The 27,739-nt window shown below is 37.2% G+C and overlaps 1 protein-coding gene and 1 long non-coding RNA gene across 4 annotated transcripts in view; one reads left to right on the top strand and one right to left on the bottom strand.

Moving 5' to 3' along the window:
• The window catches only part of LOC139030862 (uncharacterized), a 55,163-nt gene extending 50,592 nt beyond the window's left edge, over nt 1-4,571 (bottom strand). For all 3 annotated transcript variants that reach the window (XR_011483299.1, XR_011483298.1, XR_011483300.1), the window contains exon 1: nt 4,308-4,571. This is a non-coding gene — a long non-coding RNA (uncharacterized lncRNA). The remainder of the gene's footprint in view (nt 1-4,307) is intronic.
• A 111-nt stretch (nt 4,572-4,682) lies between these two features.
• Nucleotides 4,683-27,739, top strand: part of CAND1 (cullin associated and neddylation dissociated 1) — a 36,034-nt gene continuing 12,977 nt past the window's right edge. Inside the window, exons 1-7 of the mRNA XM_020900485.2 lie at nt 4,683-5,045; nt 14,139-14,282; nt 22,210-22,364; nt 24,590-24,713; nt 25,673-25,929; nt 26,010-26,115; nt 27,115-27,260. Coding sequence (XP_020756144.1) covers nt 4,978-5,045; nt 14,139-14,282; nt 22,210-22,364; nt 24,590-24,713; nt 25,673-25,929; nt 26,010-26,115; nt 27,115-27,260 — 1,000 coding nt within the window. The 5' untranslated portion in view covers nt 4,683-4,977. The remainder of the gene's footprint in view (nt 5,046-14,138; nt 14,283-22,209; nt 22,365-24,589; nt 24,714-25,672; nt 25,930-26,009; nt 26,116-27,114; nt 27,261-27,739) is intronic.

Below are 27,739 nucleotides of genomic sequence, written 5' to 3'. Positions count from 1 at the left end.
CAAAGTTGAATTCAGTATTGATAAATGATCTGTAATAGGAAGCATTTTGTATCTGTTCATTTGTGTGCAAAGCTGTCTATACTGAAACACAATTCAGAACTGCCCTTCACCTCCCTTATTAACATATCAGCTTTGACATTCAACAATTATATTTCAAAAATTAATAACTAGTTGAAAAAATAGCTCTATGTTCCTTAGTTCCTTTAACTCAATTTACAGCAAATGTATGACATAAGTACAGTTCACATTTACTTGGCATAAGGCTGTACTAAGATAAATGTCAACTAAACTTATTCTCTACCAAGACCCTCTTCTTCCACATCACCAGTTCAGCGTTCAGTTCAGAAAAAAATTAGCAATGGAACAATGATTACCAAAATATGTTTTATGGTACTCTTTCCCTTGAGATGGTAATGGGCAGGACCTTAAGAAACTCTATGCTTGAATATATCAGGTGGCTGCAGACTTTTGTTGGCTTGGGCTACCATAACAAAATACCATAGAGCTCTCTTTCTACCTTGCAGGTGACTACCGTCTTTCTGTGTCTCCACATGGCAGAGAGAGAGAGAGCACTCAAGCCAATTTATCAATCCCTCAGAGGGAGTTGTTTGGTTTGCCCACTGGAGACACATGCATCCTTGCCACACTAGATGGAGGGCACTGGAGGATAATGGTGACAAAGTCACTTCTATAAGGGGTGACTGCCACCCACCCTTGGTGGGTATCTTTAAAAATAAGAGGGAATGCAGCTGCTATAATGCAATATCCCTCTCTAGCCTCCATTTCTCTTCTGCCCTCCTCAAATAGGTATAGATCAATAGGTGGCCAACCAAAGGATGATTAATCTGAAGCTTTGGGGCACCTATATGACCTGTTTCTCTCTTGTTTTCTGATTACTGCTGTCTCATGCACTCTGTCAAATATTTTCCTTCACCTGGAATAACACCTTGAGCAAACCTCAAAGCTTTCCAAGTCTTTCTTTTCATATAGAGAGACTAATTTTCTCTGAGCGGGTTTCTTTTGTTTTCTTCTTTGGGTTTTTCTTTTTCTTTTTTTCTTTTTGAGTGGGAAGAGGAGGAAAGACCCATCACTCTGCAAACTAATAACCACATTTCTCCTTGAATCCTCTCTTCCCAAGGTGGTCCTGATATAGACAGGAGGGTGTGTCTGGCACAGTGTAGACAATAAATGAGAAACAAGCTAAACTACTGATTCATATTTGAAGGACCTCCCAACAGCTAGAAAGACCCCATTTTTTAGTATATTCTCTTTTTTATTAAAAAAAAATTTTTTTCCCATTTATTTTTATTTGTTGGAGGCGAATTACTTTACAATATTGTAGTGGTTTTTGCCATACATTCACATGAATCAGCCATGGATTTACATGTGTTCCCCATCCCGATCCCCCCTCCCGCCTCCCTCTCCATCCCATCCCTCTGGGTCTTCCCAGTGAACTAGCCCTGAGTACCCGTCTCATGCATCCAACCTGGGCTGGTGATCTGTTTCACCTTTGATAGTATACTTGTTTCAGTGCTGTTCTCTCTGAACATCCCACCAGTTTTTTAAAAATCAAATTTCTTGCCTCAGTTTTGCATTATAACTACTGGCCAAGAAGAAAATTCTAGGAAGATAGCCTTATCTAGACTTATTTTCTTTTGCACTTATCATTAATTTAGCATTTATAGATTCTTAAAGGAAAACATTTTCCCACTGTTGAGTGACAAGCTATACTCAGTGATATACAAATTAAACCTCTAAGGGGTCAAGAATACAAAATAAAATTAAGTACTATTGAGTGCCTACTATGAATTTGGCACAGGGTAAGAACTTAAGTGGAGCAGAAGTGATTTGAAGTTGGTATAAACTCTAAAGAACTTACACTGTAGTTGGAGGCTAGCATATAAACATGATGATTGGTACAAGATCTTAGAAAGGGGAGGTGAGAGGCATTCCAGTATAGACGTTTGGAGGCATGGGTTCTGAAGCAACACTGCCTGAGTTTTAATCCTGATTGCTCTTCAATGCTGTCTCTGGCAAGTTTCTTAACCTGTCTGCGTCTCTCATACTTAAAAAGCAGATTCCTATAAGCAGAATTCCTGAGCAATTCCTATATTATAATAGTAGGGGAAAGATCAGAAAGGATTAGGGACAGATGAAGGAAGTCACTGATTTCAAACATTTGAACTTTATTCAGTAGCAGAGACCCAGGGAACTTATAAAATTGGTGAGAAGCACCACAAAAACAAAGTTTCGGCAAACTCTAAACTGGTTATGTAGGATGGTTTGGGATAGGGACAAGACAGAGAATATAGTAATAATAATAGTCAACTTTTATAAGATGCTTTGCATGACCTTTGCAAGTGTGAAAAAATTAGTTGTTATTATGTTCAGACAAAGTGCTGAGCACTTTATATGGGATATTTGCTATGGACTGAATCCTGCCCCTCCTCTTCAAATTCATATGTTGAAGCCCTAACCTCCAGTGTGACAGTATTTGGAGACAGGGCATTTAAAGAGGTAATTAAGGTTAAATGAGGATACAATTAAGGTTAAATGAGGCTAAAAAGTGGGGCCCTATGCTTGGTGTCCTTATGACAAAGATAGGAGGATATGGGTGCATAGAGAAAAGGCTATGTGAGGACACAGTGAGAAGGTGGCTGTCTACAAGCCAAGGCCTCAGGAGAAACTGGCTCACTGACCTTGGACTTACAGCCTCTACAATTGTTGAGAAAATAAATTTCTCTTGTTTAAATCACCCCATTTTGTTATGGCCATCCTGGCAGACTAAGACAAAGGCTCATTTGACTCTTAAACCAGCCCTACTGAGAAAGAGTCCGTCCACCATTGTGTCACCCTTCAAGAAACAGAGGCTCAGAGAGCTTAAAATGAATTGCCTAAAACGGCTAATAAGTAGCAGTAAACAGGATTGGAATTTAAGCTGTCTTACTACAAATATTATAGTCCAGTTGTAAATTGATAAATGAAAGGATTTATACACACAGAAGGCAGATACATGACTTATTAGATGTATTAGACTTACTAGATTCGGGCTAGAGAAAAGAGGGGGTTATCACTAAATTATTGAGATTTTAGGCCTTGGGGTTCACACAAGTTAAATGAGTAGCTTGCGAGTGATGTGTGGTGTGTGTATAGTTTATATTAAATACTCTGAAAATGTTGTTCAGAGCAGAAAGGAATTATGGCTGAAGTACTCATGGACCTAGTAATAGCAGACTTGGGTAAAAATGAGGGAAGAGATATGGTACTACTGCGGAGGAAAACAGTATTAATACAAAATGGTAAACAAGTAATGAGATGACATTTAAATGTGAATGATGAGAACAGATCATGTTTCATCTATTTTGTTATTGCCTATGTCTTGTCTTTTCTAAGACACTAAAGTAACATTTGGTGATATAGGAAAGAATGGTAGAGAAATGTTGAGATTGAACACTTGGAAGAAGCCACTAAATTTTTTTTCTCCCAACAGGAGCAATAACAGATCGAGACTGTATTTTCCTCCTCTCTTAACTAGGCTTTTTCTTTTTTTTAGGAAGGCCTTTTAGCTAGTTTCAATTCGAATGAAGGCGATAAAAACTTGGCCACCTTCACACGTGATCTGGTACCTGATACCCGATTACTGTCTGTGTATGTTTTAAGGAACAATGAAATAGCTGCAGGATTCTCAATTCCACAAATGCTGCACACAGATGGCAATCGTTTAGTAATTCTAAAAAGGAGTAAGCCCCGAATACAATCATCGGTCATGGCCGTCGGTTTTATTACGTCCCTCTTCCTTCAGGGGTCTGGCTCTTCAACGCACGTTGAGAGCCCAAGCAGAAGCACTGGCTGCCTTCTGAGAATGAGGCAACTATCCCACTCCTGGAGGAGTGCTAGAAGTCGCTCCTAGGCCTCTACCAAGAACATCAACTCAGCCGCAATGCGCCTGCCCAGACCGCAGCAGCCTAGCTCTGCAGACACCCCATAACACAAAAAACAGCTGTAGGAGAAAATTCGAATCTGCTGCAGAAACCTCGCCCGCCGCGCTCCAAAGGTTTTAGCCAGCACGGCTGCCTTGCCAGACTACAAATCCCAGCATTCACGCCTCACACGGGAGCCAATAAAGAAGCTACAAATTTCTCCAGCCAATCATACCCTAACCCAGTATAACATGCCGACTGAATTCTGGGGTTTGTGGTTTTCACGTGGCAACATTACACCATCTTGTTTAAGGCGAAGTAGGCCCCGCGTCCGATTCCAAAGGAAAGCTCCTTCTAATAATTATTCTGTTGGTTCCCCAAGCTAACCTGTTAATTAGTTTTATTCCCAGGCCTTGTGCGCCTCAAAAATCGTAAACTTTTTTTCTTACTGTCGTACAGGAAACAAGTTTTTTTCGGATGAAGGTATCCTCAAACCCCTGGCCACCCGGTCCTTTAACCGTCGCTTTTAAGTATCGCGAGATCAGCTCCTTTGGTTGTAGGCAGGCCTCTGAAGGGCGGATCACGTGTAGATTGACATGGGCCTCAGCCAACAGGATTGCCCTTTATCTGGCGTCTCCACAGCGTGCGTGGGGAGACCTCCGTGAACTCTGACCTTAGCTTTCCGTAGCGTCCCGCGTCTAGCGTGCCTGCCCCCGGAGCGAAGGAGGCGGGTGTTGGCCTCTTGCCTTAGGGAACGAGTGCTGAGGGAGTGGAAGTGTCCGACTCTTCGGAGAGTCCCTGCTGTACTCCACGCTGCTCATGAGCCCGTTCTCCGGCGAGCAGCGCCGTCGTTAGGCCGGCCCCTTAGCCTCTGCTTCCCCCGGGACAGGCCCACGCCTTGCCGGGGAGGGGGCAGCCTGCCGAGGCGCCTCCCTAGTCAGCGTCTGCGTCGCGCTGCGACCCTGGAAGCGGGAGCTGCCGCGAGCGAGAGGAGGAGCCCCAGCGGCGGCGGGCAGCAGCACCAGCTACGCCGGCGGGCGGGATTGAGGCCGTCAACATGGCGAGCGCCTCGTACCACATCTCCAATTTGCTGGAAAAAATGACATCCAGCGACAAGGACTTCAGGTGAGGCCGAAATCCGACCCTCAGTCCGCCTCGGCGGGCTCCCCCATCCGCGGCCTTGGCCCTCACACAGGCCTTGCCCCACCCCTTTGGCCTTAACTGGTTCCTCGGCTTTCCCGACGCCTCCAGGCCACCCTCCGCTCCCCGGTCCCAGCAGGCCCCTTCCCTCGCCCACCTTCTAGCCCCCTCCCCCCGTTATTTCCTCTAGGCCGTTGCCCAACTCCGGTCAAAGGCCCCTTCTGCGTCCCCCACCGCCCCCACCGCATGCTCTGCCCTCCCAGGACGTGACTTCGCGTCCCAGGTAGCGTGAAGGGGCGAGAGCACGCACCGCTGTGGGCAAGGGAGTCTCTCTAGGCTTGGAGACGTGGAGACCAGGCCTACCCGCCGGCCTGCCAGAGGCGCTAGGCCGCCCTGCTGGTGGGGCCCGAGCTGCTGCTGCTGCCCACGCGGGGTCCCAGCTGCGTCTCCTTGCCCGCAGATGTGAGCGGGCCTAGGTGCATTCTGCTTGAACGATTTGATTTTCCTCCCGTCTTCGGGGTTGGGTTATAAAGTTTTTCTTTGGATTATTCCTTTAGTGAAGGTGGTAAGAAGGTGGAGGGGGAGCCAGGATGGTGGAAACTTGACTCCTAGAGTTTTCCCGCCAGCATCTCGTCATTTTTCTTTGGCAGGTAAAAACCCAAGCAGAAACTCAGGGTTTCAGTCTTATTTCCTTATATTCAAAATTACTGCCAGAAAGGTGAATTGCTGAACCTTAAACAAAAAAGTATAGGGAACAAATGGATCTTATTGCAAGGAGTTTTCTAATATGGGGGCGGTGAATATGAAGGTTTGTTATAAAGTTCTGTTCCTGGAGACTTGTGCTGTTGGTTCCAGACCTTCGTCACATGCATATTGAAGAATTGTTATATTTTCACAGATTATCTTCTTTTCTTTCTCCTTTCTTTTTTTGCACGGTAGTAATTGTTATATTCCTTGCTTCCCGCCTTCTGTACCATCACGAATTAAATTTAAATAAGCTTCCAATCTGAAGCGGGTTTTTATATTTTTTGATACTTGTTTTGTTCACTAGTGGTTGTATTTTCTGTGCGTTTTAAAGGGAAAAACAAATAGTCTTCAATTTGAATTTTGGCCGAAGGGTTTTTTTTTTTTTTTTGGTATGAACAGTACGTTTTAAAACCTGAAAACATACCCAAACCTTAGGTCCTGGGGGAAATGTTTTCTGTTTGTGTAAGAATTATGAAAAATGTAATAATAGTGTTGCTAGTTAAATTGATATGCCGGTGTATTAAGATAGCCAATGAAATACATTTTGGTTCTTTGGCTTCAAATCCAAGAATGATTTTCAAAAAGTTTTGCTACCTAGGGAGTTTTTAAGTATTCCTTTAGAAACTTTTAAAATTAGTTTGCTCATAATAAATATTTTAGTGTTTTGGGAAGAGACGATTATTTGGGGTATAAATTTTAGGTTTGTGAGTTCTAGGGTGAAAATAAAAATTATTGGGGGAAATAAAAGTTGTTTGTTCCTTAAAGGATTAGAATGTTGTTTCCCTTTGGAGCTTTGTTTGCTTTCCACACAAGCCATTGAAAATACAGAAATCAAGTCATGTGATAATACTGTATATGTGATTATTGACGGAAGCCTCCTTACATTTTTTGTAAAACAAAGTAATACATATATGCTTGAGGGTTTTTTTTACAAATTATGTGGAAGAGTAATACTCAGTGTTGAACCTGATAAGGGTTATCTACCAGTTTGGGCTTGAATAAATCAAAACATTGCTTGGAGGATTACTTAATCTCCTAAAAATGATATATTTCTAATAGTTGGTGAATATTATAGAAGATATGCCTAGGAACAGTAACTGACTTTCAGTAATTTGTCATAAAGATACTCTTAATAACTATGTTTTTAAGACTTGTAATAAAAAAGACTTGTAATATGCTCACACCATTTAGTAATAGACAAGTCTTTGAAACCAAAGCACTATGTATATTAAATAACTGACATTTAAGAGATTAATTAAAACAGCGTTTGTGGTCAAGTACAAGATTTTTCTGTATTTGAATATTTGTTCTATTTTTAAATGATGCTCTCTAATTTGTCTTTATAAATTTATATACTCCTTTATTTTGCTGGAAATATCATAGTTGTAGTCACATGTTTTAAAATACCTAATGCTAGAAGGATCTTGAGGACAAGATTAATTAACATTATAGAAAATCTTAATGTATGCAGACTACCTTGTGCTAAGGGGGAAAGAAAACAGTACATCCAAAAGGAAGAAAAAATCATTTTCCTCGTGGTGGAATCCAAAGAGAATATGACTACTAGTCGCAAATACAGGTTCTAGTTATGTAGGATTCTTTGTTGTAAGCTATCTGATATCTTGGGCAGACTACTTTGAGATTAAATTTTTACTTTTGAGAAACTTGGACATGAATGATTGCAAAATGTCCCTTACAGAACCAGATTTTCAGGTCTCTGAATAACTACATAGTTTTTTAATGTGAAGGGGGGTAAAGAAATGGATGCAGGCTTCTAAATTTTGGAATGTCAGCATTTTTTAAAGAATCTTTTTGTTGTTGTAGGACTTAAATTATAGGCTCAAATTTATTGGGAGAGAAAACCAAAACCTAGGGTCCTTTTTCTTTCGTGCTTTAGTATTCTGTATTCTTTGAAGATGGGATGGTAAGGCTTAGTGCTAGGTGATTCTGTAGATAACAGAACGAAAACTTTAATATGCACAAATAAAGCAAATGCTTCATTTATAAATATTAATCCTGAATATTCAGTGGGTTGAGGTAACTAATGATATTCTGCTTTTATTTTCATGTACTTCACCACCAACTGAATTAAATTATTACAGGGAATCAAAAGCTAAAAAAATTTTTTTACCATTGTTTTATCTCTCTGTACATAAATGTACGTAATAGTTAATACTTACTGTGGACTTTATACACTTGATCCTTACAGCTTTAATAAAGTGGATACAAGTAGTCTCTGTTACAGTTGAGGAAACTTCGATCTGGCAATAAGTGCTTGCCCAAGGTCAGTTTGACAGTAGTAGATCTAGGATTTCCAGATACCCTCAGGGCGTAAACTCTTAACTACCATATTCTACTTCACCAAGGCTTTTACCAGGGGACATTAAGAATAAGACCTTAAATTTCAGTTGTAAGTTAGGCTTATGGAATAGTTTGTGCTAGAAGACACTTTAAATTCCCTAAGAGGGACTCCAAAAAGTTGAAGATTAGTGCTTGCCTTCAGTATTATCTGCATGCTTGTTGAATGGTTAAGACATTTGTAAAAAGATAAGTAACCCAGGGCTGTATGTAGCTTTCAAGCCTAAGTGGCACAGAACATGAAAGCAAGGAGATTCACGTGCAAGGTGTGATCTGAGCTAGGTCTTGAAGTTCTAGTTAGAGAAAATGAGTGCAGGTGTGAGAGCACTCTATACAAAACACTACTCAGGAAGAGGGTATAGATAACCTTGTTAGACGCCGGCAGGGACCTTGTCTTATTGAACTGAATCCTCCACTTTATTTAGGGCCTTGGTCCTGGTAGTTCTCAATAGATAACTTGTTTTAGTTGAATTGCATTTTAATTCCAGAGTTAAGGGGAAAAAAAAACCAACATAAGGATTGGGAAAGTTTCTTGAAGAAATCATTGTAAAATCTACTCAAATTATTTGATGCAATCTTAAAATAATTTACTGCATTGTAGAATTTCCTAGCTTGATAACAGTTTGTCACCAAATTTATGTGTTTGGACTATTGGAAAATATTTGCTCTTGAAAGCTGTTTAAAATGCTAATAAAAATCTCAGGCCTGTTATGGAATCATTGGCTTTCAAAGTTGGAAGGGATCTTACAGATCCTGTAATAGCTGAAAGTACTGTGTGGGCATTTACAATAATGTGTTATGGGAAGATTGAGGACAGGAGGAGAAGGGAGCAACAAAGGATGAGATGGTTGGATAGCATCACTGACTCAGTGGACGTAAGTTTGAGCAAACTCCAGGAGATAGTAAAGGACAGGGAAGCCTGGCATGCTGCAGTCCATGGCGTTGCAAAGATCAAACATAACTGAGTGACTTAATGACAAGTTACAACAGGAGAGACTAAATTATCTGTTCTGCTTGTGCTTGAAGAAAAAGTAGGTTTAATCAGAAGCAATAGATTTGTAGAGATTTAAGAAGGTGACTACTGAGCATTTTTTAAGTACTTTGCCTGTTGATGGCAGTAATTTACGTGATTTCACTTAATGTGATTTGGAGGGAGGTGTGGACTGCTCACACTCATTATCAGCAATGGTTAGGTCTCACCACTGAAAAAGAGGAGAAGGGGACCTCATTGAGGAAACTGGGAAGAAGAAAGAAGACTAAAAACTAGTTTTATTTACACGAACAATATTAAGACTGTCCCAAGTTGACTCATGACTAAGAGAAGTAATGAGAAAAAGTGAGACAGCAATGGGGTGTGTATGAAATCTTTGAAAGGTAATCTGTTCACTGGGAGATGCAGTTTGCCAATAGCCTTTAAATCTGTTGCGAGCAAGCAAAATTGTGTTTGTGTATTAGAAGTGTTGTGAAAACCACTTACTGTACAGTACAGAGTATCTCTTTCTACCATTATTTCTGCCTCTCCACATTGGATTTATTAAAGATGAATAAGTTTCCTCCTTGGAGAACTTTGAGTTCAGTAGAAATAAGCCAAGCATGTTAAGTTGCAGTCTCTGGCTGTTTAGCCTATAACTTTTTTGCAGAGCCTTGGCACAGTTTCTAATGATGGTAGCCCCAGAATATTTGAGTGAATGAGATGACACTGCCTGTAGGTTAATGCACCTGGGACTCCCATAGAAGTCCGCTCGTTAACAACTTCCTCCTCTCTCACCTTAAAACTTTTTTCCTATTTTGTCCTGTTACCATCTACCAGATGTCCCTGTTGGAACCCTTGATATCACCGTTTCTTCTTTACTTTAGTTCCCTGATGAGTATTTCTCAAATTAGTCTCCTTATCTTAGGCCTCTTTTTAATCCAGTACGTTGGTAGTTCTTCCATTAGAATTTTCTTCCTAAATATCACAGCTGATCATCACCTTCTGCACTGATTCCCATAGATGAGATAAACTCTTAAAGAGGTTGCCCACCTAAGCTGACTGAAATTACTCTCCCTCAAAGCGCTAACAATCTACAGGTAACTTAGTGAGTGGTTTCTTTGCTCTTTTATTTCGTATGTAAATACTGTTTCCCATTTTTTCCTTCTTGAAATTTTCACATGTTTAGGTGTCCCTCCCACAGGTTGGGTTTGTTATCTTTTGTCTCAGTAAGAGGTTGTTAGTACCTCTTTGGATAATTTTGGGAAGGTTTAAGGAGGCAGGGGTTTGTTTGCTTTAGAGTGGATGTTATCAGAAAGGGGCATTTCGATCACCTGACATCGTAATAAATGTTACAAGGAGACGTGGTAAAGCAGAGGAGCAGCTGTTGTAAGTAAAGCAAAAGTTGCAGTCACTCTTTTAGTTAGGAGGGTGTTTGGTATTTTGTGTTTCTAAGTTAACTTACCTGAAATGGATGTTCTGTGTGATTATATATAGGAAAACATCCTTTCACTGTAAGATAAGATCTGTTTGGATTATTCATTTGGGTATTATAATTCAAGTTTAGGTATGAACCTCAGAATAGTTCCTGGACCGTAGAGGCTACTGGGCCCCCTTTCTCAGCATCTCTCCCCTCCCACCAAATCTTCATTTTTTTGGCCGAGAGCAGATGAAGTTGGTCTTCAGGGCAGTAATTCATGATGTTGATGTCTTCACTTTTGCTGAGATTCTGTTGATTTGGATCAGAGGAGTGGCCATTCAGTGTAGTCTGTAGTGAAACCAGGCTTGTTAATTCCCTCTCCCTCTCCTGTAAGATGAGTGATTGAACCATCCAGTGTGAGACAGTGGTCAATCAGTAACATTAAGACTGGATTGGATACATACCCACTGTAACACCCAAGTCCTGTGTTTCCTCTCCTGTTTCTTTACACTCAGCTCATCCATTACTACCCCCATATCTCATCCATTTCAAAAGCCTAGCAATGTTTAATCTTGTAAATCTCAAATAGGGTTGTTTCTTGCTTTCCAGTAGTTACTTGTCTAATATGTGTTTCTTCTGGAAGACACATCATGACCTTCTGTGTGCTCTCAGGGATAGTAGCTAGCACTTCAGAACTGCACCCGGAGGGCTCACTCTAAATAGCAAAATTACCAACAAAAAGCACAGACATGCAAAAAAAAAGTGGCACTAGATAGACTGAGAAGAGGACGCTCGTTTACAGTTCGAGAGGTGAAATAAGGCAGACCATCACCTTGTGCAGTGTCAGCTGGGAGTGTGTGTGGATACGTGCTTTGGATGATTCAAATGGTTCATGGTTCTTCACATGTCTGCAAATGACGTGAAAGCATTGGAGAATTGATTTGGGGGTTACAACACATTTTACTTTGCTAATAATGAGAATTGGCTGTATGTCCATTTTTCCATCTCCGTTGACTGCCATAATTCTAATTCTTGCTACGATCATTTCTCACTTAGACCGCTGCAGTAGCTCTCCTTACTGTTCTCCATTCAGTCTGCTAAGTGAAGTGTGTTTCTCTTCAAACTATTTTCCACAGTGGAACTAGAGTAATACTTGCAAAATGTTAATTTGATCATTGCACTTACTCTTTGACTCTGCCTCACATGCTTTTCAGTAGCTTCCCATCACTTTTATAGTAAAGACTAGACTCTTAGTAAGGTCTTCAAATCTCTTTAATCTTTTGGCCCTTGCTTATTACTTGGTTATAACCTCCCCACTCCCCACACACAGTTCCTGTTCATGTTTAGGATCTCAGTCTTTTCTGATATACAATTTTTTTTCCAGTCTAGGCCATGTTATTTTGTTATCCCATTGTCTTTGTATCATGTCCTTTTCCTTCATAGCATTTGTCTCAGTTCTTAACTACATATGATGTAAGTACTCATACATGTAGTTTAAAAAAATCATTATGCCTCAATTTGATTGTTACGTAAGCTTCAAGGTAGCAGGAAGCACCTGTGTTTGCTTTTGCTAGCCCTTTTATCCATAGCACCTAGTACAGTACCTGGCAGATAAAAGGTTCTCAGGACATAGTGGATGAGTATATACAACCTTTCCCATCTTAACCTCAGCCTGTATTTCCGTCTTCCCATCAGGTTTCCCTGTGTCTCAGACACCCTGAATTGCTCCTCACTCTGGGGTGCTATGCTCCTCCCCAGCACCACCACCACGCACACAGGTTTAAAATCCCAAACCAGCTTTCTCCATGGAAACCCCTCTTAAACCTTTGAAATCCAAACTGTCAGTTCTTTGGTGTGGTCATTGCCACACATCCTTGAGTATTTTTAAAAGTTTGTGTGAGATTTGTCCAATTTACCTGTTTGTCTGCCATGTGAGATGAAAAGTTCAAAGGAAGGGACTGGGTCTGAGTTTGTCATTTCAGCCCTTAGCACCATACCTAAAGCAATAAATGTGTAAGAGACGTTTTACAAATTGGCTGTTCAGTCTGCCGTGGACAGCTTTCAAACTGGTCAAACAACTTCTTTTTAAGATTTACAGTGCAAACTTTTTAACAGATTACCAGAGGGAACTTTCTGGTTTCAGGGTCACAATTAAAAAGTAATTCTTACTATCTCAATCTAGTTTTCTGGTTTTTAAAAATATTATCTATTGCTCATTTTGCTGATGCTCATTTCAGCTTTTAAAAATGTTTAACTGTTAATTATAGATTTTTGAAATCAATCAACTTCTTTATTAGAGTATAAGTTCTCTGAGGGTCCTTTGCTCATAATCCAGCTTTTGTAGCATATCAGGCAGTGAATAAATAAATGGTAAATGAAGGAATCTCTGTACCAGTAGTTTCTTCAGAACTATAAAATAACTTTTTATTGGGATGATATGCTTTTTTAAATTTAAGTTGATGATCACCGTGTTTTCTCTTCAACCTCATGATTAACATTTTAGAGATTCTTAGATAGATTCTTAGATTCCTAACTGATATGCCTGTCTAATGGATTTTATTTAAGTAAAATAATTGGTGAAGATGCTTTTCATGCCTTGTGTGTAGAAGTGCGTGCATGGTTCTATTCAGTTTTTTCTTTTTTTTTTTTTTAACTTTCTGGACTGTTAGGCGATTTTAAAATCATTTTTTTTTCATCATGTAAAATGGGAAGGGGCTTCCAGTTAGAACTGTGTTAATTTTTTAAAGGCACAGGCTTAATTTACCTGTGTTATCCCAATTTGACCATAATGCTTTTCTTTTTAAGCAGTTTAACAAGACTTTATAAGAATTATACTTGTGTATAGTTTAAAACTTTGTCCTTTGGCAGTGGTTCTTAAGGAAAGGGGGCTGGATGTCTGATGCAACAGCTTTCTGCTTCAAAAACATCCTTTTGAAAATACACTTGATTCTGGTGGTGAGAGTTGGGATGGAGGTGAGAGTTTGCATTTTGGAATTTTCCCAGTGGGCTGTAATATGAGCTGCCCAATCTGACACAACAGTATTACACAGGAAGGTATTCTTAATGTTAACGACTTCCTAGATAAAATTCAAATCACACAAAGTAAAAGTAAAGAGGCATTTTTCTTCCCTTAAAAGCCTTGATGCAATTATAGTTGACTCCAGAACTGTGGGTTTGAACTGCACGGGTCCACTTAACATGGAAAAATTTTTCATTAAATGCATACCATCTATACTACATCATCTGCCATTGGTTGAATCTGCAGATGGAGAATTGTGTGGAGGTGGATGTTGACTGTAAAGTTATACATGGATTTTTGATGAGATGTGGAGGATGGGGGGTTGGCACCTTTAATGCCCATGTTGCTCAAGGGTCAGCTTTATTAGCCTGAAGGAGCATTCATTGAAGGTCCTGTCAATAAATTTGAAATCAAGACTAACCTGAGGAAAATAAAGCCAGTGATAACCTTATTTAAAAGAGTACATCAGGACTTATATATGAGTGATAGCATTGGATTTGAAAACAGTGATTTTTATTAATGTTTACAAATTTTAATTACTGACAAATTTTAATCTTTTATTAGGTTTATGGCTACAAATGATTTGATGACAGAACTGCAGAAAGATTCCATCAAGTTGGATGATGATAGTGAAAGAAAGGTAGTGAAAATGATTTTGAAGTTACTGGAAGATAAAAATGGAGAGGTACAGAATTTAGCTGTCAAATGGTGAGTTGTTTTTTACTTGCTTCCTACCACTTCAACTTTTAAGAAGCTCAATATGGTAACTGGTAAATCTTAGTTTTGTTCTATGCCTTTGTGAAGTGTTTTAGAGTTTGTAGGTGACTTGACTTAGTGTTTATACTTGGTACGTAGACACACATATTCTTTTTTTTTTGTTTGTTTCACCTATTTGCTTTATTTTTATTTATTTATTTGATGAAAAGTTTTTTTTTTTCTTTTCTAGGCTAATTACTTTACATCATTACAGTAGTTTTTGTCATACATTGAAATGAATTAGCCATGGGTTTACATGTATTCCCCATCCCGGTCCCCCCTCCCACCTCCCTCTCCACCCGATCCCTCTGGGTCTTCCCAGTGCACCAGGCCCGAGCACTTGTCTCATGTATCCAACCTGGGCTGGTGATCTGTTTCACCCTAGATAATATACATGTTTCAATGCTGTTCTCTTGAAACATCCCACCCTCGCCTTCTCCCAGAGTCCACAAGTCTGTTCTATACATCTGAGTCTCTTTTTCTGTTTTGCATATAGGGTTATCGTTACCATCTTTCTAAATTCCATATATATGTGTTAGTATACTGTAATGGTCTTTATCTTTCTGGCTTACTTCGCTCTGTATAATGGGCTCCAGTTTCATCCATCTCATTAGAACTGATTCAAATGAATTCTTCTTAATGGCTGAGTAATATTCCATGGTGTATATGTACCACAGCTTCCTCATCCATTCGTCTGCTGATGGGCATCTAGGTTGCTTGCATGTCCTGGCTATTATAAACAGTGCTGCGATGAACCACACATATTCTTATATGTAGTTTCTATATTGGCTAGGACAATGGTACTTATATCTTATGAAACCTTAGAAAGAGTAGTTCTCTTACTTGTTTGGCCAGATTTTTTAGCTAGGTTAAAAGGCCTACTTACTGTATATTCCAAGGTAGGGTGGAGTTTAAAAACCAATGATAAGGGAAGTGAAAAATAATAAGACTTAGTAAAGGATAGCAGCAGTTAAAACCGTAGTTCACTTAACACTGATGATACAATAGTTACAAAGAATTCCTGTTACCTTGGAGAGTGGTGCATTGAGAGAATCTTTTAGGTGTGATATTGACAGCTGGGTAGAGAATTTGAGTTCTTGGTAAATGGTATTAGTGCATCTTTTTAATTTATGTGTATCAAATATTAGAAATCCTTAAAATTTACATAGTTATTGGTAAGTACAACCTGTGGCTTCCTATTAAGTTAAATTATAGAATTTAATCTCATTTTGTGTGGCATATAATATTTGGTATTAATTTAAATAGAGCATTCTCATTATTACTTTTGAATTTTCTTACAAAGGCTTTAAATTTATTTTAGGCTAAGGATTTACACATCTGTAAATTTACACATTTACAGATTTACACATTTATGATTTACACATTTGCCTGTAAAAACAGGCAAAGTGTGAGATCATTGGTCAGCATAGATTTTTCTAGACATGTAATACAACTTTAATTTGGGACATTTGCAAGTTTAAAATAAAATGGGTCTTCAAAAAAAATAAGTTGCAGAATAGAGCAAATGAGTCTAGTTTTACTTCAGTAGTTATTTTCATCTTTTATTTTGGTATGTGCTTATTAACAAATAAAATTTTGTCTAACATATGTGCTGAGCAATTACTAGCCTTTAAAAATAATAATAAAAAGTAGGCTTTGTCTCAGATTGAGAGGTACACAGATCTTTATTCACTTGAGTATGAATCTTGTTAGAAACCTGAGCTTTTGATGATCTCTTACACTTAAAATTTAACAGTTTGGGTAGAAAATGACATATATTTAGTAATGTAAGAAAGAAATTAAGATATAAACAAATACTATATTAGGAGATAAAACTCAAGAACGGGTTCTAGGAGGAGGGAAAGTCCTAATAGATAAATTACTAAGTAGCTTTATCAAGAAATTGGAAAATTTATCAAAGAACTCATCACCCAAAAGAAACTCCATGCCCAAAAATCTTTTCACACACTCTTTGAAACTTCAAACAACAGATAATTCCAGTACAGATAGTTCTAGAACTATTTCAGAACAAACTACTTTTAAACAAAATACTGATAACAAATTCTGACTAAATATAACACTAAAAGAGAAGATTACACTTCAGTTTCATTTAAATGTTCAAAATAAAATCAGTAGTATATTAAGTGTAATTTACCATGACCAAGTGAATTTCATCCTGAATATAAGGACAATTTAATAATATGTGCTTTATTAATATGTTTATTTCATCATGTTAATAGATCGGGGAAAAACTATCTGGTTAGTTGTCAAGGTACGGAAGAGATTCAACTTCGGTTCTTCATGGAAAGAAAAAAATAAAATCCAACACCTAGACTACTTAATATAATTAGAGGAATGAAATACCTTCTGAAAACTGGCATCATATTTAATGTCAGAGTGAAGAACAGGTCAGAGATGCTTTGTATCATTAAAGTGAATTCATCGTTTTTTTTCAAGTAAAACATTTAATAGTAAGAAATCCATAGGTCCTTTTTTAAAAAGTGCACAAACACATTTATACCTCAACCCAAAAGTCAGTAAATTACCAGATACTTTCACACTAAAGGCAGGAACACAAGTATCTCTCTATCTTCATTAGGTTTCTTTTGATGGCATTAGCTACTGTAAGACAAGGGGGAGGAAATTAAGACATAAAAGGATTTTAAAAGGTCATAGGCAAAAACAAGTCAATCAAGAAAAGAGAATAAAAAATTCAGTGAAGGAGTGTGCTGTAAAATTAATGAACAAAAATTAGCCTTCATATAAGCAAATAAAACAAGATATGGAAACAAATGTCTATTTATTACAGCAACAGAAAGACAAAATGCCTAGCAATAAATGTAACAGATGTTACATTGGTGACTTTGGGTGAGGATATTGTGTGGTTTAAATAGTAAGCATATAATTTTATCTTTTAAAAAACTTATAGGAGAAAAACTTTAAAATACTCTTGACCAATAGTGAAAATGTACTTGTGAACAAATGGAAAGACATCTCAGGTCCCTGGTAGAGTAACTCAACAGACTTGTTAGTTCTGGGTTATTTCAGTGCTAACCTAACTCGAAAAATCAGTAAGTTTTCCCCATAAGCTAGACAGGTTGATTCTAAAGAGCATTTTGGTATGAAGAGCAAAGAGGGGCAGGATATTTGCTTGAATAGACCACAAAAGCCCTGAAAATCACTGGAGTTGGAGATGTGTTGGTTAACCCTACTTGATATGAAAACATATGTTAACGTTTATCTGATGAAAGCAGTGGGGTAGTGACACATTCATAGACCAGTAGTGGAAAATAGAATGGAAACTATATGATGCAGTTGGTGGCATCATGAGAAAAGTTGAACCTTTTTTTAAAAAACCTGGATTGCCATTTGAAAAACATAAAATTGTATCCTTACCTCACAACTTCTTACTAGAGGTCAACATTGTTCACCTTAAGTTGGTTTTATTTTGGATATATTAGTGTTTTGTGACTTTTTGCTGCTGATTAGTAGTTCATTGATATCTTTTTAGGGTTTGGCCATTGTGCATAAAGGTAGTGTGAACATTCTTGTATGATTCTCAGGGCATATGTCTTTATTTCTTAGGAAGAATGAAATTGCTGTTTATTTGGTGGCACTAGTGGTAAAGAACCTGCCTGCCAATGCAGGAGACGTAAGAGACTCGGGTTCCATCCCTGGGTGGGGGAAGATCCCCTGGAGGAGGCAGTGGCAGCCCACTCCAGTATTCTTGCCTGGAGAATCCCATGGACAGAGGTGCCTGACAGTCTTGGGTTGCAGAGTCGAACGTGACTGAAGCGACTTAGCACACACGAACATTTAGACTTTTAAGAAACTGATATTGTTTTCCAAAGTGTTTGTACCATTTTATGTGAAAGTACCAGTTGTTCGACATTATCATCAATGGTTGGTTGTGTTACGTTTTTTTTTTTTTTTTTGGCTACGACTCTCAACATTCCAGATGGTTTCCCTACCATGGATCAAACCTGTGCCCCCTGCAGTGGAAGCATGGAGTCCTAACTGCTGGATTGCCAGGAAGTCCTGGTTCTGTTGCTCTTTAATTTATCTATTCCAATTGGTGTATAGGTGTAGTTTTAATTTCCATTTCTCTGAATGACTACTGATGTTTAATGCAGTTTTGTTTATTGCCGTTTATTTTTTTGTGGACTTTCCCTATTTTTTAAAATTGAGGTTGTCTTTTTATTACTGAATTGTAGTTCATATATTCTGGGTATATGTCCTTTTGCACATATATGTTTTTAATTATTTTCTCCCAATTTGATCTTAAATTTTTAATTTACTTTAAAATTTAGTTTGACTTAATTTATAAATTCGTTTCAGCTTTTATGGTTATTGCTTTCTGTGTTCTTAGAAATCTGTTTATATCATGTTGCAAAGATTTTCCCTTGTTTTCTAAAAGCTTTATAGTTTCAGCTTTTATTTTTAGTCCTATGATCTATCTTGAATTAATTTTTATGAAGTAGAAGTTGAGGTTATTTTTTTTCCCATATGGATATCCAGTTGTTGAAGTACCATGTAATGAAAGCATCTTCCTTTCTGTACTGTCAAAACACTTTTGGCATCTCCGTCAAAAGTCAATTGACTATAAGAGTGTTAAGTCTATTTCCAGACTCTTACGTTCCACTGATCTGTTTGTCTATTCTAATGCCGATGCCATACTGTTTTGTTAGCATAGCTCAGGGTTTTTCAGGCTTGGTGCTCTTGGGTTTTGGGGCCAGATAATTCTTTGTTATGGGGAACTATCTTGTACGTTCCATGTATTGTTGGATATTTAGCAGTCTCTCAGCTTTTACCCACTATTTTTGCCAGTAGCATTCCTTCATCCCCTCAGTAGGGGCAACCAAAAAGGTCTCCAGACATTGCCAAATTTTTGTTGAAGGGCGAAAATCTCCCTTGGTTGAGAAACACTGGTACAGTTCTGTAGAAGTCTGAAGTAAGGTCATGTAAGTTTTCTGGACTCATTTTTCTTTTCTCAAAAGTATTTTGAGTTTTTAAGTTCTTTTTATTTCATGTAAATTTTAGAAACAGTTTCTCAGGTTCTTTTTTAAAAATAAGCTTGCTCAAATTTTGATTGAAATTCTGTTGAAGCTATAGAAATATTTGAAGAGGATCAGCAATTAAAATAATATTAGATCTTTTAACCGTTAACTGCATTATCTCATAATTATTACAGTACTTTCTGTTCATTCCTCGGGATATTCTACCTTAACAATTGTTGTCAGTGAATATCCCCCTCTTTTAATCCTGATTTTAGGAATTTGTTTTCTCTCTTTCCCCCTCAATTCATTTAATCAAGATTTACGATATTTACTAATCTTATCAAAGAACTGACTTTAAGGTTTGTCATTTTCCCTATTGTGTGTTGCCTAATTTTACTGACTGCTGCTGCTGCTTTTTTTTTTTTTTTTACTATTTTTCTTTCCGCTCATTTTTTCCTTTCCTAATTCTTAAACATTTAAAGGTATATTTTCTCCAAGTAGTTTGTGATTATTTTTTTTATCATTCAGTTTGAAGCATTTTTAATCTCCATTGTGATTTTTCTTTGATTTACCAGTTTTTTAGAAGCAATTTTCAAGAGGTTATCTGGGTGTTTCTTTTTAATAGTTTCTAACTTAATTGCATATGATCAGAATCATACTCTTTAAAGATTTCACAGAAGTTTATTTTGTTTTGGTTTGTATTGTTCTGTCTACTCATTGAGATTGGTTTTATGATTCAGCATATGATAGCTCAGTTGGTAAAGAATCTGCCTGCAAAGCAGGAGACCCTGGTTTGATTCCTGGGTCAGAAGATCCCCTGGAGAAGGGATAGGCTACACACTCCAGTATTCTGGCCTGGAGAATTCCATGAACTGTACAGTCCATCAGGTCACAAAGAGTCGGACACGACTGAGCGACTTCACTGTGGTGGATGCTCCCTGTGTATATTTGAAAGTGTTTTCTACGGAAGTTGGGTATGGTATATTACAAATGTCAGGTCGAGGTAGCTGGTAGTGTTGTTTAGATGTATATATCCTTTGTGATTTTTTTTTCTTGGTATTAAATACTGAGAGAAGCAGTGTTAAAATTTTCAACTATCATTGTCTGTTTATCTGTTTTTCTCTTTAATGTCAATTTTTGCTCCATGTATTTTAAAGCTGTATGATTAGAGGCATACATATTTATAACTGTCTTCCTGATGTTTTTATGAGTAAAAATGTTTCTTTTTAAATATATCTTGGAATATATTTTTTTTCTTATGTTAATATAGCTGCCCCAGTTTTTTTTTTAGATTAGTATTTGCATAGTGTCTTTTTTTCTATTACTTTGAGCTTTTAATCTGTTTTTATTTTTAAATTATGTGTCTCGTAGACAGCAGATGGTTAAGTCTTGCTTTTTTTCCTTCTATTCTGTTTCATAATTTCTTCCCTTTGATGGCATTGTTTTTTGAGTTCATTGTTTATTGTAAATATTGATGTAGGAAGCTTTCAGCATGCCGTTTTGCCTTTTTTCTATTTCTTTTGTTGTTGTTGGTTTTCATGTATTTATTTTTGCAAATTCATTTTAATTTTTTCGGCTGCTCTCGGCCTTCATTGCTGTGAGCTGGCTTTCTCTAGTTGTGGTGAGTAGGGACTGCTCTGATTGTGGTGCACAGGTTTCTCATTGAGGCTGGGTTCTTGTGTTGCAGAGCGCAGGCTCAGTAGTTGTGGCCCATGGGTTTAGTTGCCCCGGGGCATGTGGAATCTTCCTGGAGCCAGGACTGAACCCATGTCCCCTGCATTGGCAGGCAGAGTCTTAACCACTGGACCAACAGAGTTGGTTTGTTTTGTTTTTTTTAATACCTTTTTTGGGGCAATATTTTATAGCAACAAATCGAAGTTTGATTTGGGGTCCCTGAAAAGTGACCTTAAAAGTTTAAAACTGATATGAGTAATGACTAAGTCAGGCAATCTTTTGACTTCTCATCTCTTTAGTGTGTATTGTATTCATTCTAGCATCTGATCCTTCCATTTGAAATGCTCTTTTTTCTAACTATATCCCGTAAATGCAGGTACCTAAAATTTGTCTCTGATGTGTGGTCTCCTGTCTGTAAATAAATACTAACATTGCATTTAAAAGTTTTTTCTTTTTTTTTCAGTTGCGCAGAGTAGTGAATGCCTTCAGTTAATTTCTAAAATAGTTATATGTGAGTTCCTTACCTCACCAACCAGATGATAAATTTTTGAAGATCAGGGCCATACTTTTGTAATTCAGTACAGTCTTGAGTACTGTGGCTCTTCAGTAGACAGTCATGCCCCGAGTATTATCTGTGTGCTAAGTTCTGTGGGAAGGACAGAAGGAGAGCTTGCCTTTATCCTCAGCCGGTGGACTTACCTGCAGTGCTAAATAATAGCAGCATGAGGTACTAATGTGAAAGACATACAAGACGCTTTGGAGGCATAGAGAGGTTCTGATTGTTTGCTTTCTGCAACTGATTGCTTGATGCTTAAAACAAGAAAATAAAAGAAATACAAATTCTTGGGCTTATGAATTGAATGAAGTTGGTGTTAGATGGTAGGAAGAAAGGATCACAGTTGGCAAAATGTGATATGTTGGATGGAATTTCTATTGCAGGTAAATCATGGGATTCTTGTTAGGAACAGACTCCTAATTAGCTTTTTTATTGTCACAAGATGTGTATTTGAAGGGTTTGCCAAGGGTGGGGGTCAGGTGAAAGCATCTTGAGTTTCATGATACTATGAAGAAGATAAGTGGGAAGAAATTGGAAACTGCAAGAAGCTTATTAATCAAGAATTTTTAATACTCTTATTCTTATACTACTTGTCTGTTTTTCTGGTTTTTTTACCTAGGTTAATTTTTTTCTTTTTCTTTTTGTGTTACAGTCTTGGTCCTTTAGTGAGTAAAGTGAAAGAATACCAAGTAGAGACAATTGTAGATACCCTCTGCACTAACATGCTTTCTGATAAAGAACAACTTCGAGATATTTCGAGTATTGGCCTCAAAACAGTAATTGGAGAACTTCCTCCAGCTTCCAGTGGTAAGCAAGAGTGTTTTTTCCTTCTATTTCCCTTTTATAAGTGGAAGTGTTTCTCCTCTAATTTTTTTTTCTCCTGGTCACACAGAGAGAGAGAGATCTTTGTAAACATCCCTTTGAACAGTGAAGGGAAAAGAGTCTAGAGTCTTATTTTTGCTTAAAAATAAATTCAGTTATTTTGATCGAATTTAAGTATTTCTTTGGAGTGCCAGTTCTGAAAATTTTTGATGTTGGAACTTGATTTTATATCATTGCATGTACAGTGACTTGCACAAAAGTTAAACCAGTGTATGCAGTGAGAGAAAAGATAACTAAAATCATGAGTTATTTTGATTAGCTTTCCATTTTCAGTATTAATTTTGCTTTGCATTAGAATTTATGGTATAAAACTTAACACTATTAAGATAGCTATGAAAGATTTCAGTTTACTAGTATCTTTAATTCAGGCTTAGCCTTTTATAACTACTTAAAAATTTTAAAAAGTTTAAAACAGTTATAGTTAATAAATTTGTCAAGTAATTAGCTTTTGATCTCCAACAGAAATTTTTATTTAAGTTTTAGAATTGATCTTGACTACTAAGCTATTGGCTTAAATTAACAGTCTAAAGTTACTGTCTCATCTGCAAATGGAGTGAAATTACTCTTTCATGGAAAGATGTATATTGGTAAAAATGTAGTCTCAGTATGTAGTTTTCATTCATTTACTTGATATTGTGCTCGCTTCGGCAGCACATATACTAAAATTGGAACATTTACTTGATATTTATTAATCACTGTGCTGTCATGCTAGATGATGCATATGTACTATTTCACTTTGTCTAAATGTCAGTCATGTGGGAGGTCTTAATAATGATGTAGATTGTTGATAAGAGAATTGAAATTCAGAGAGATTAGGTCAATTCATCCAAAGTTTTGATTACCTTGTTAGGTGAAGAAGATTCATACCCATTATTTTTTAACCCAGAGGTGATGGGCTTTTTTTCCCTCACTGTATCATGTCATTGTTACTTTACCCTTACTGGTTACTTACTTCAAAAATATTTCACCAGCTCTGAAGTATGTTATTTATAGTTGTATTCAGTTTAGTTGCTCAGTCACGTCTGATTGTTTGTGACCTCATGGACTGCAGCATGCCAGGCTTCCTGTCCATCACCAACTCCTGAAGCTTGCGGAAACTCATGTCCATTGATTTGGTGATGCCATCCAACCATCTCATCCTCTGTTGTCCCCTTCTCTTCCTGCCTTCAGTCTTTCCCAGCATCAGGGTCTTTCCAGTGAGTCAGTTCTTTGTATCAGGTGGCCAAGGTACTGGAGTTTCAGCTTCAGCATCAGTCCTTCTAGTGAATATTCAGGACTGATTTCCTTTAAGATTGACTGGTTGGATCTCCTTGCTGTCCAAGGGACTCTCAAGTCTTTTCCAACCCCACAGCTTAAAAGCATCAATTCTTCAGTGGTCAGCTTTCTTTATACTCCCAACTCTCACATCCGTACATGACTACTGGAAAAACCAAAGATTTGACTAGACGGACCTTTGTTGGCGAAGTAATGTCTCTGCTTTTTAATATGCTGTCTAGGTTGGTCATAACTTTTCTTCCAAGGAGCAAGCGTCCTTTTATTAGTTGTATTGATAATTTTCCTCATTTTTTTCCCTCTCATTGAAACATGTTTGTTTTTAGCTGATTTCTGGCTCTAACAGGAATTTTGTTAGTCATGCAGTTTTTTACTTTCACAGTTTCTTTTTCCTGTTTTTCCTCTCTCTGGTCAGTAACAATACAGATCTACTTTAAAACATTAATAACCTTTATTGATGGGTCTCCTGGAACAACATTTCTACTTAGATTGGAAAGTTTCTCATTAGGTTACTACTAAAGATGACTCAAGTAGAGAAAAATGTTATGTGCTTTCCAGTTTAGAGGTGTAAACATTACAGCTGCTAATAGCTCCATAGCTAGCATTCCCACTGGTGCACAGAAATAGTGTGCAGTGCGAGTTTACTGAATTGGTATTGTTTTTCCTGTTTCATGTACTCTTCTGCAGTTATCTCTGATTCTTGTTTATGTCTAATAACTTACTGAAAAACAGCCTATTTTGAAACATTTTTCTGACATGGATCTCGAGTCAGTTTTTAAATCAGGCTTAGAGTTGCTGAATGTTTAGTAACTAAGATGAATTTAAGGTGGAATTCAACATACTTGCTTTGAAATTATTATGGTTCCTTTTTCATGCAGGCTCTGCGTTAGCTGCTAATGTATGTAAAAAGATTACTGGGCGTCTTACCAGTGCAATAGCAAAGCAGGAAGATGTCTCTGTTCAGCTAGAAGCCTTAGATATTATGGCTGATATGTTAAGCAGGTAAACATGACTGTGGTTTCTATTACTTATATACAGATACTTGCATTTATTAACACTTTCTGATAAATATAATAAAACTTGGTCAAATTATTCATATTTAAATTGTTTTATAAATGTGTGGTTAGGGGTGAGGGAAGAAAAAAGCTAATTATACTTATGTAATATTACATAGCAAGCATATTTCTTGTAGCTTGAAAAATAGTAAAATTTGTAATTTAAATATTTCAGCACAGTTTTTATATTTTGTTTTACTCTTTATTTTCTTGAATACAGTCATCATTACTTGTGGCTAATTCACTTTGAAAATAATCAAGTGCCTTCATGTGGTACAAATACACAGTAAAAGCGAAGAGCTGTCCTAGCACACAAAAAGCTTATATTTCACTATAGGAGATAAGACAAATGGCTGTAATGTAAGGCAGAGTTGGACTAAATATTAACGCAGAGTATAGTGTACTCTGATATTTAAAATGGAAGGAGCCATGAAAGTTTGTTATGGAAACTGCATCTGGATTTAGTTTTGCAAAGTGGTTAGAGCACAGGTGTATGTACTTAAGGATAGACTATATCAGAATATATGAGTAGTCTTGAGTTGGGAAACATTAAATTCTCGTATTCCAGACTATAGAATGAATAGAAGTTAGAGATCATTCTGATTGAGTGAGTCTTATTGATTTGATAAGTAGTGGAAATTCAGTTAGACCTTTTGTCCTGTGTGTGACTTTAGCACTGTACTGGCATAGGACACAGATGTTTGACTGCTATTGAATCACTGAACTGCACATGTGAAATGATTTGAGAGAGGAGTTGAACCAACAAAGTGGTTGAAACTAAGTGTATAGATTTGTAGAGAAAAGACAGTAGGGAGAAGAAGTAATCGAGAGATGGTCAGAGGGCAGAAATTGTAGTAGTTCTTGGACATCTTGAATTTATTTGTTTTCTTCTTGTTTTATTTTAAGGCAAGGAGGACTTCTTGTTAATTTCCATCCTTCAATTCTGACCTGTCTGCTCCCCCAGTTGACCAGCCCTAGACTTGCAGTGAGGAAAAGAACCATTATTGCTCTTGGCCATCTGGTTATGAGCTGTGGAAATATAGTTTTTGTTGATCTTATTGAACATCTGTTGTCAGAGTTGTCCAAAAATGATTCCATGTCAACAACAAGAACCTACATACAATGTATTGCTGCTATTAGTAGGCAAGCTGGTCATAGAATAGGTAAGAAATATTTATATAATTAAAAATTTTCTTTAAAACATACTAATGAATATTTATAAGAACCAATATGCTTTTCTTAGGTGAATACCTTGAGAAGATAATTCCTTTGGTGGTAAAATTTTGTAATGTAGATGACGATGAATTAAGAGAGTACTGCATTCAAGCCTTTGAATCATTTGTGAGAAGGCAAGTTTTTAAGATCTCTATTTTTCAAATAAAATTTTTTCTTAAGAATAGAATAATAATGAACATCTAGATTTGGTGGGTGAGGAAAAATGGATTGTTTTACTCACAGCTGGGTTGAATTTTGGATTTCAGATGTTTTAATTAAGTTTTAAATAATAAGTGATAACAATACAGTATTTGAGGTGAATATCATCTTTATTTTAAAGTACAGTTGTCACATTTATTTTGAAATGTTTCCTCCTTACTGTTGGAACTTAAAGAACTTGGGAAAGGTATATATAATTGTCTTTCAGTTGTCTTAATGTGGTTTACCAGAACAAATTAATTATCTGGTCAGAAATACATACTAGTGAATTTTGTATCTCCTCAGCAGTTTTGCTTTGCTAGGGCAGTGAGTCTCAGTTTGAAGACCTTGGTTCTAGTAACTGTATTTGTGTGTGGCTGAGTGGCGAGGTCGTTTTCCCCACTCCTGGCTAGAGCTGACGGCCCTGGAGCACAGCGCTCTGTGCCTTGACTGTCGCTGTTTGCAGTGAGAGTAAGCAGTTTGTTAGAGGACCAGACCTAAACTAATGTACCCTGCCATTTTCACCAGTGATGCTAGTTACTGAAGAATGCATTCATTTGGCCTTTGTGTTATAGTTGTATGTTGAAAAGATAAGAGTGTATACAGATCTCTCTTTGTGTGACCCCACGGTAACCATGTCATACCATTTATTGTAAGAATCATCCTGACTTCAAAAGTGTTAAAATGGTGGTGGTGGTAGGAGGGAAGAGTTCATCTTAAAATTGATTAAAAAAGAGTAATTTGAAAAGTAAATCTCTTCTAAAACATGAAGTCAGTGAGAGGGAAAGATGAAGGATCTTTGGTGTTGAAAAGGCTGGAGACCACTTTTCCAATGTTACGTTAAAGGGAAGACAAAAATCTGGTAATAAAGTTGACAGATATTGAATCAAGAAGATAAGTACAATTATTCAAGGCAGCTTTTGTTTTTTCTACAGATGTCCTAAGGAAGTGTATCCCCATGTTTCTACCATTATAAATATATGTCTTAAGTATCTTACTTATGATCCTAATTATAATTATGATGATGAAGATGAAGATGAAAATGCCATGGATGCAGATGGTGGTGATGACGACGACCAAGGTATTTCAAATTAAGTAGAAGGATTTGCTATATTTTCATGAAAGAACTAATTATAGATGGAGATGATTCTTAGCCCCAGAATGTACTGTTTGTTTGCTTATAATAGTCAGAGTGTAAATAACCACAATATTCAGCAAGAGCAAGTTGATTTAATTATGGGGCATCCAGGTATTGAACTGTATGCAACATTTTCAAAATCATGTTCTAGGTAAATATTTGTTAAAGCAGTTAATAAGTTGAATGAAAAGTAGATAACAAAATTACTCGGTCCCAATTTAATTTTTTTCAATAAGCTGAAAAAAATGTTACTAAGTATTTTTCTCTTGGCAAGCACTTATCAGTGATTACACAGTGTTTTTGTAAGGAGGGAAATGAATCTTATTTTTAAAATTGTACATATAGATAACATATTCCTAGCAGTTTGGTTTGTTTTATGCAGTTATTTTTAATGAGAAATTTTAAGTATTATTTGAAGCTCC

Source organism: Odocoileus virginianus, chromosome 24 (assembly GCF_023699985.2).
Source record: "Odocoileus virginianus isolate 20LAN1187 ecotype Illinois chromosome 24, Ovbor_1.2, whole genome shotgun sequence".
Lineage (NCBI taxonomy): Eukaryota > Metazoa > Chordata > Mammalia > Artiodactyla > Cervidae > Odocoileus > Odocoileus virginianus.
Note: the sequence above shows the minus strand (reverse complement) of the source record. Positions and strands in the feature narration are given on the sequence as shown.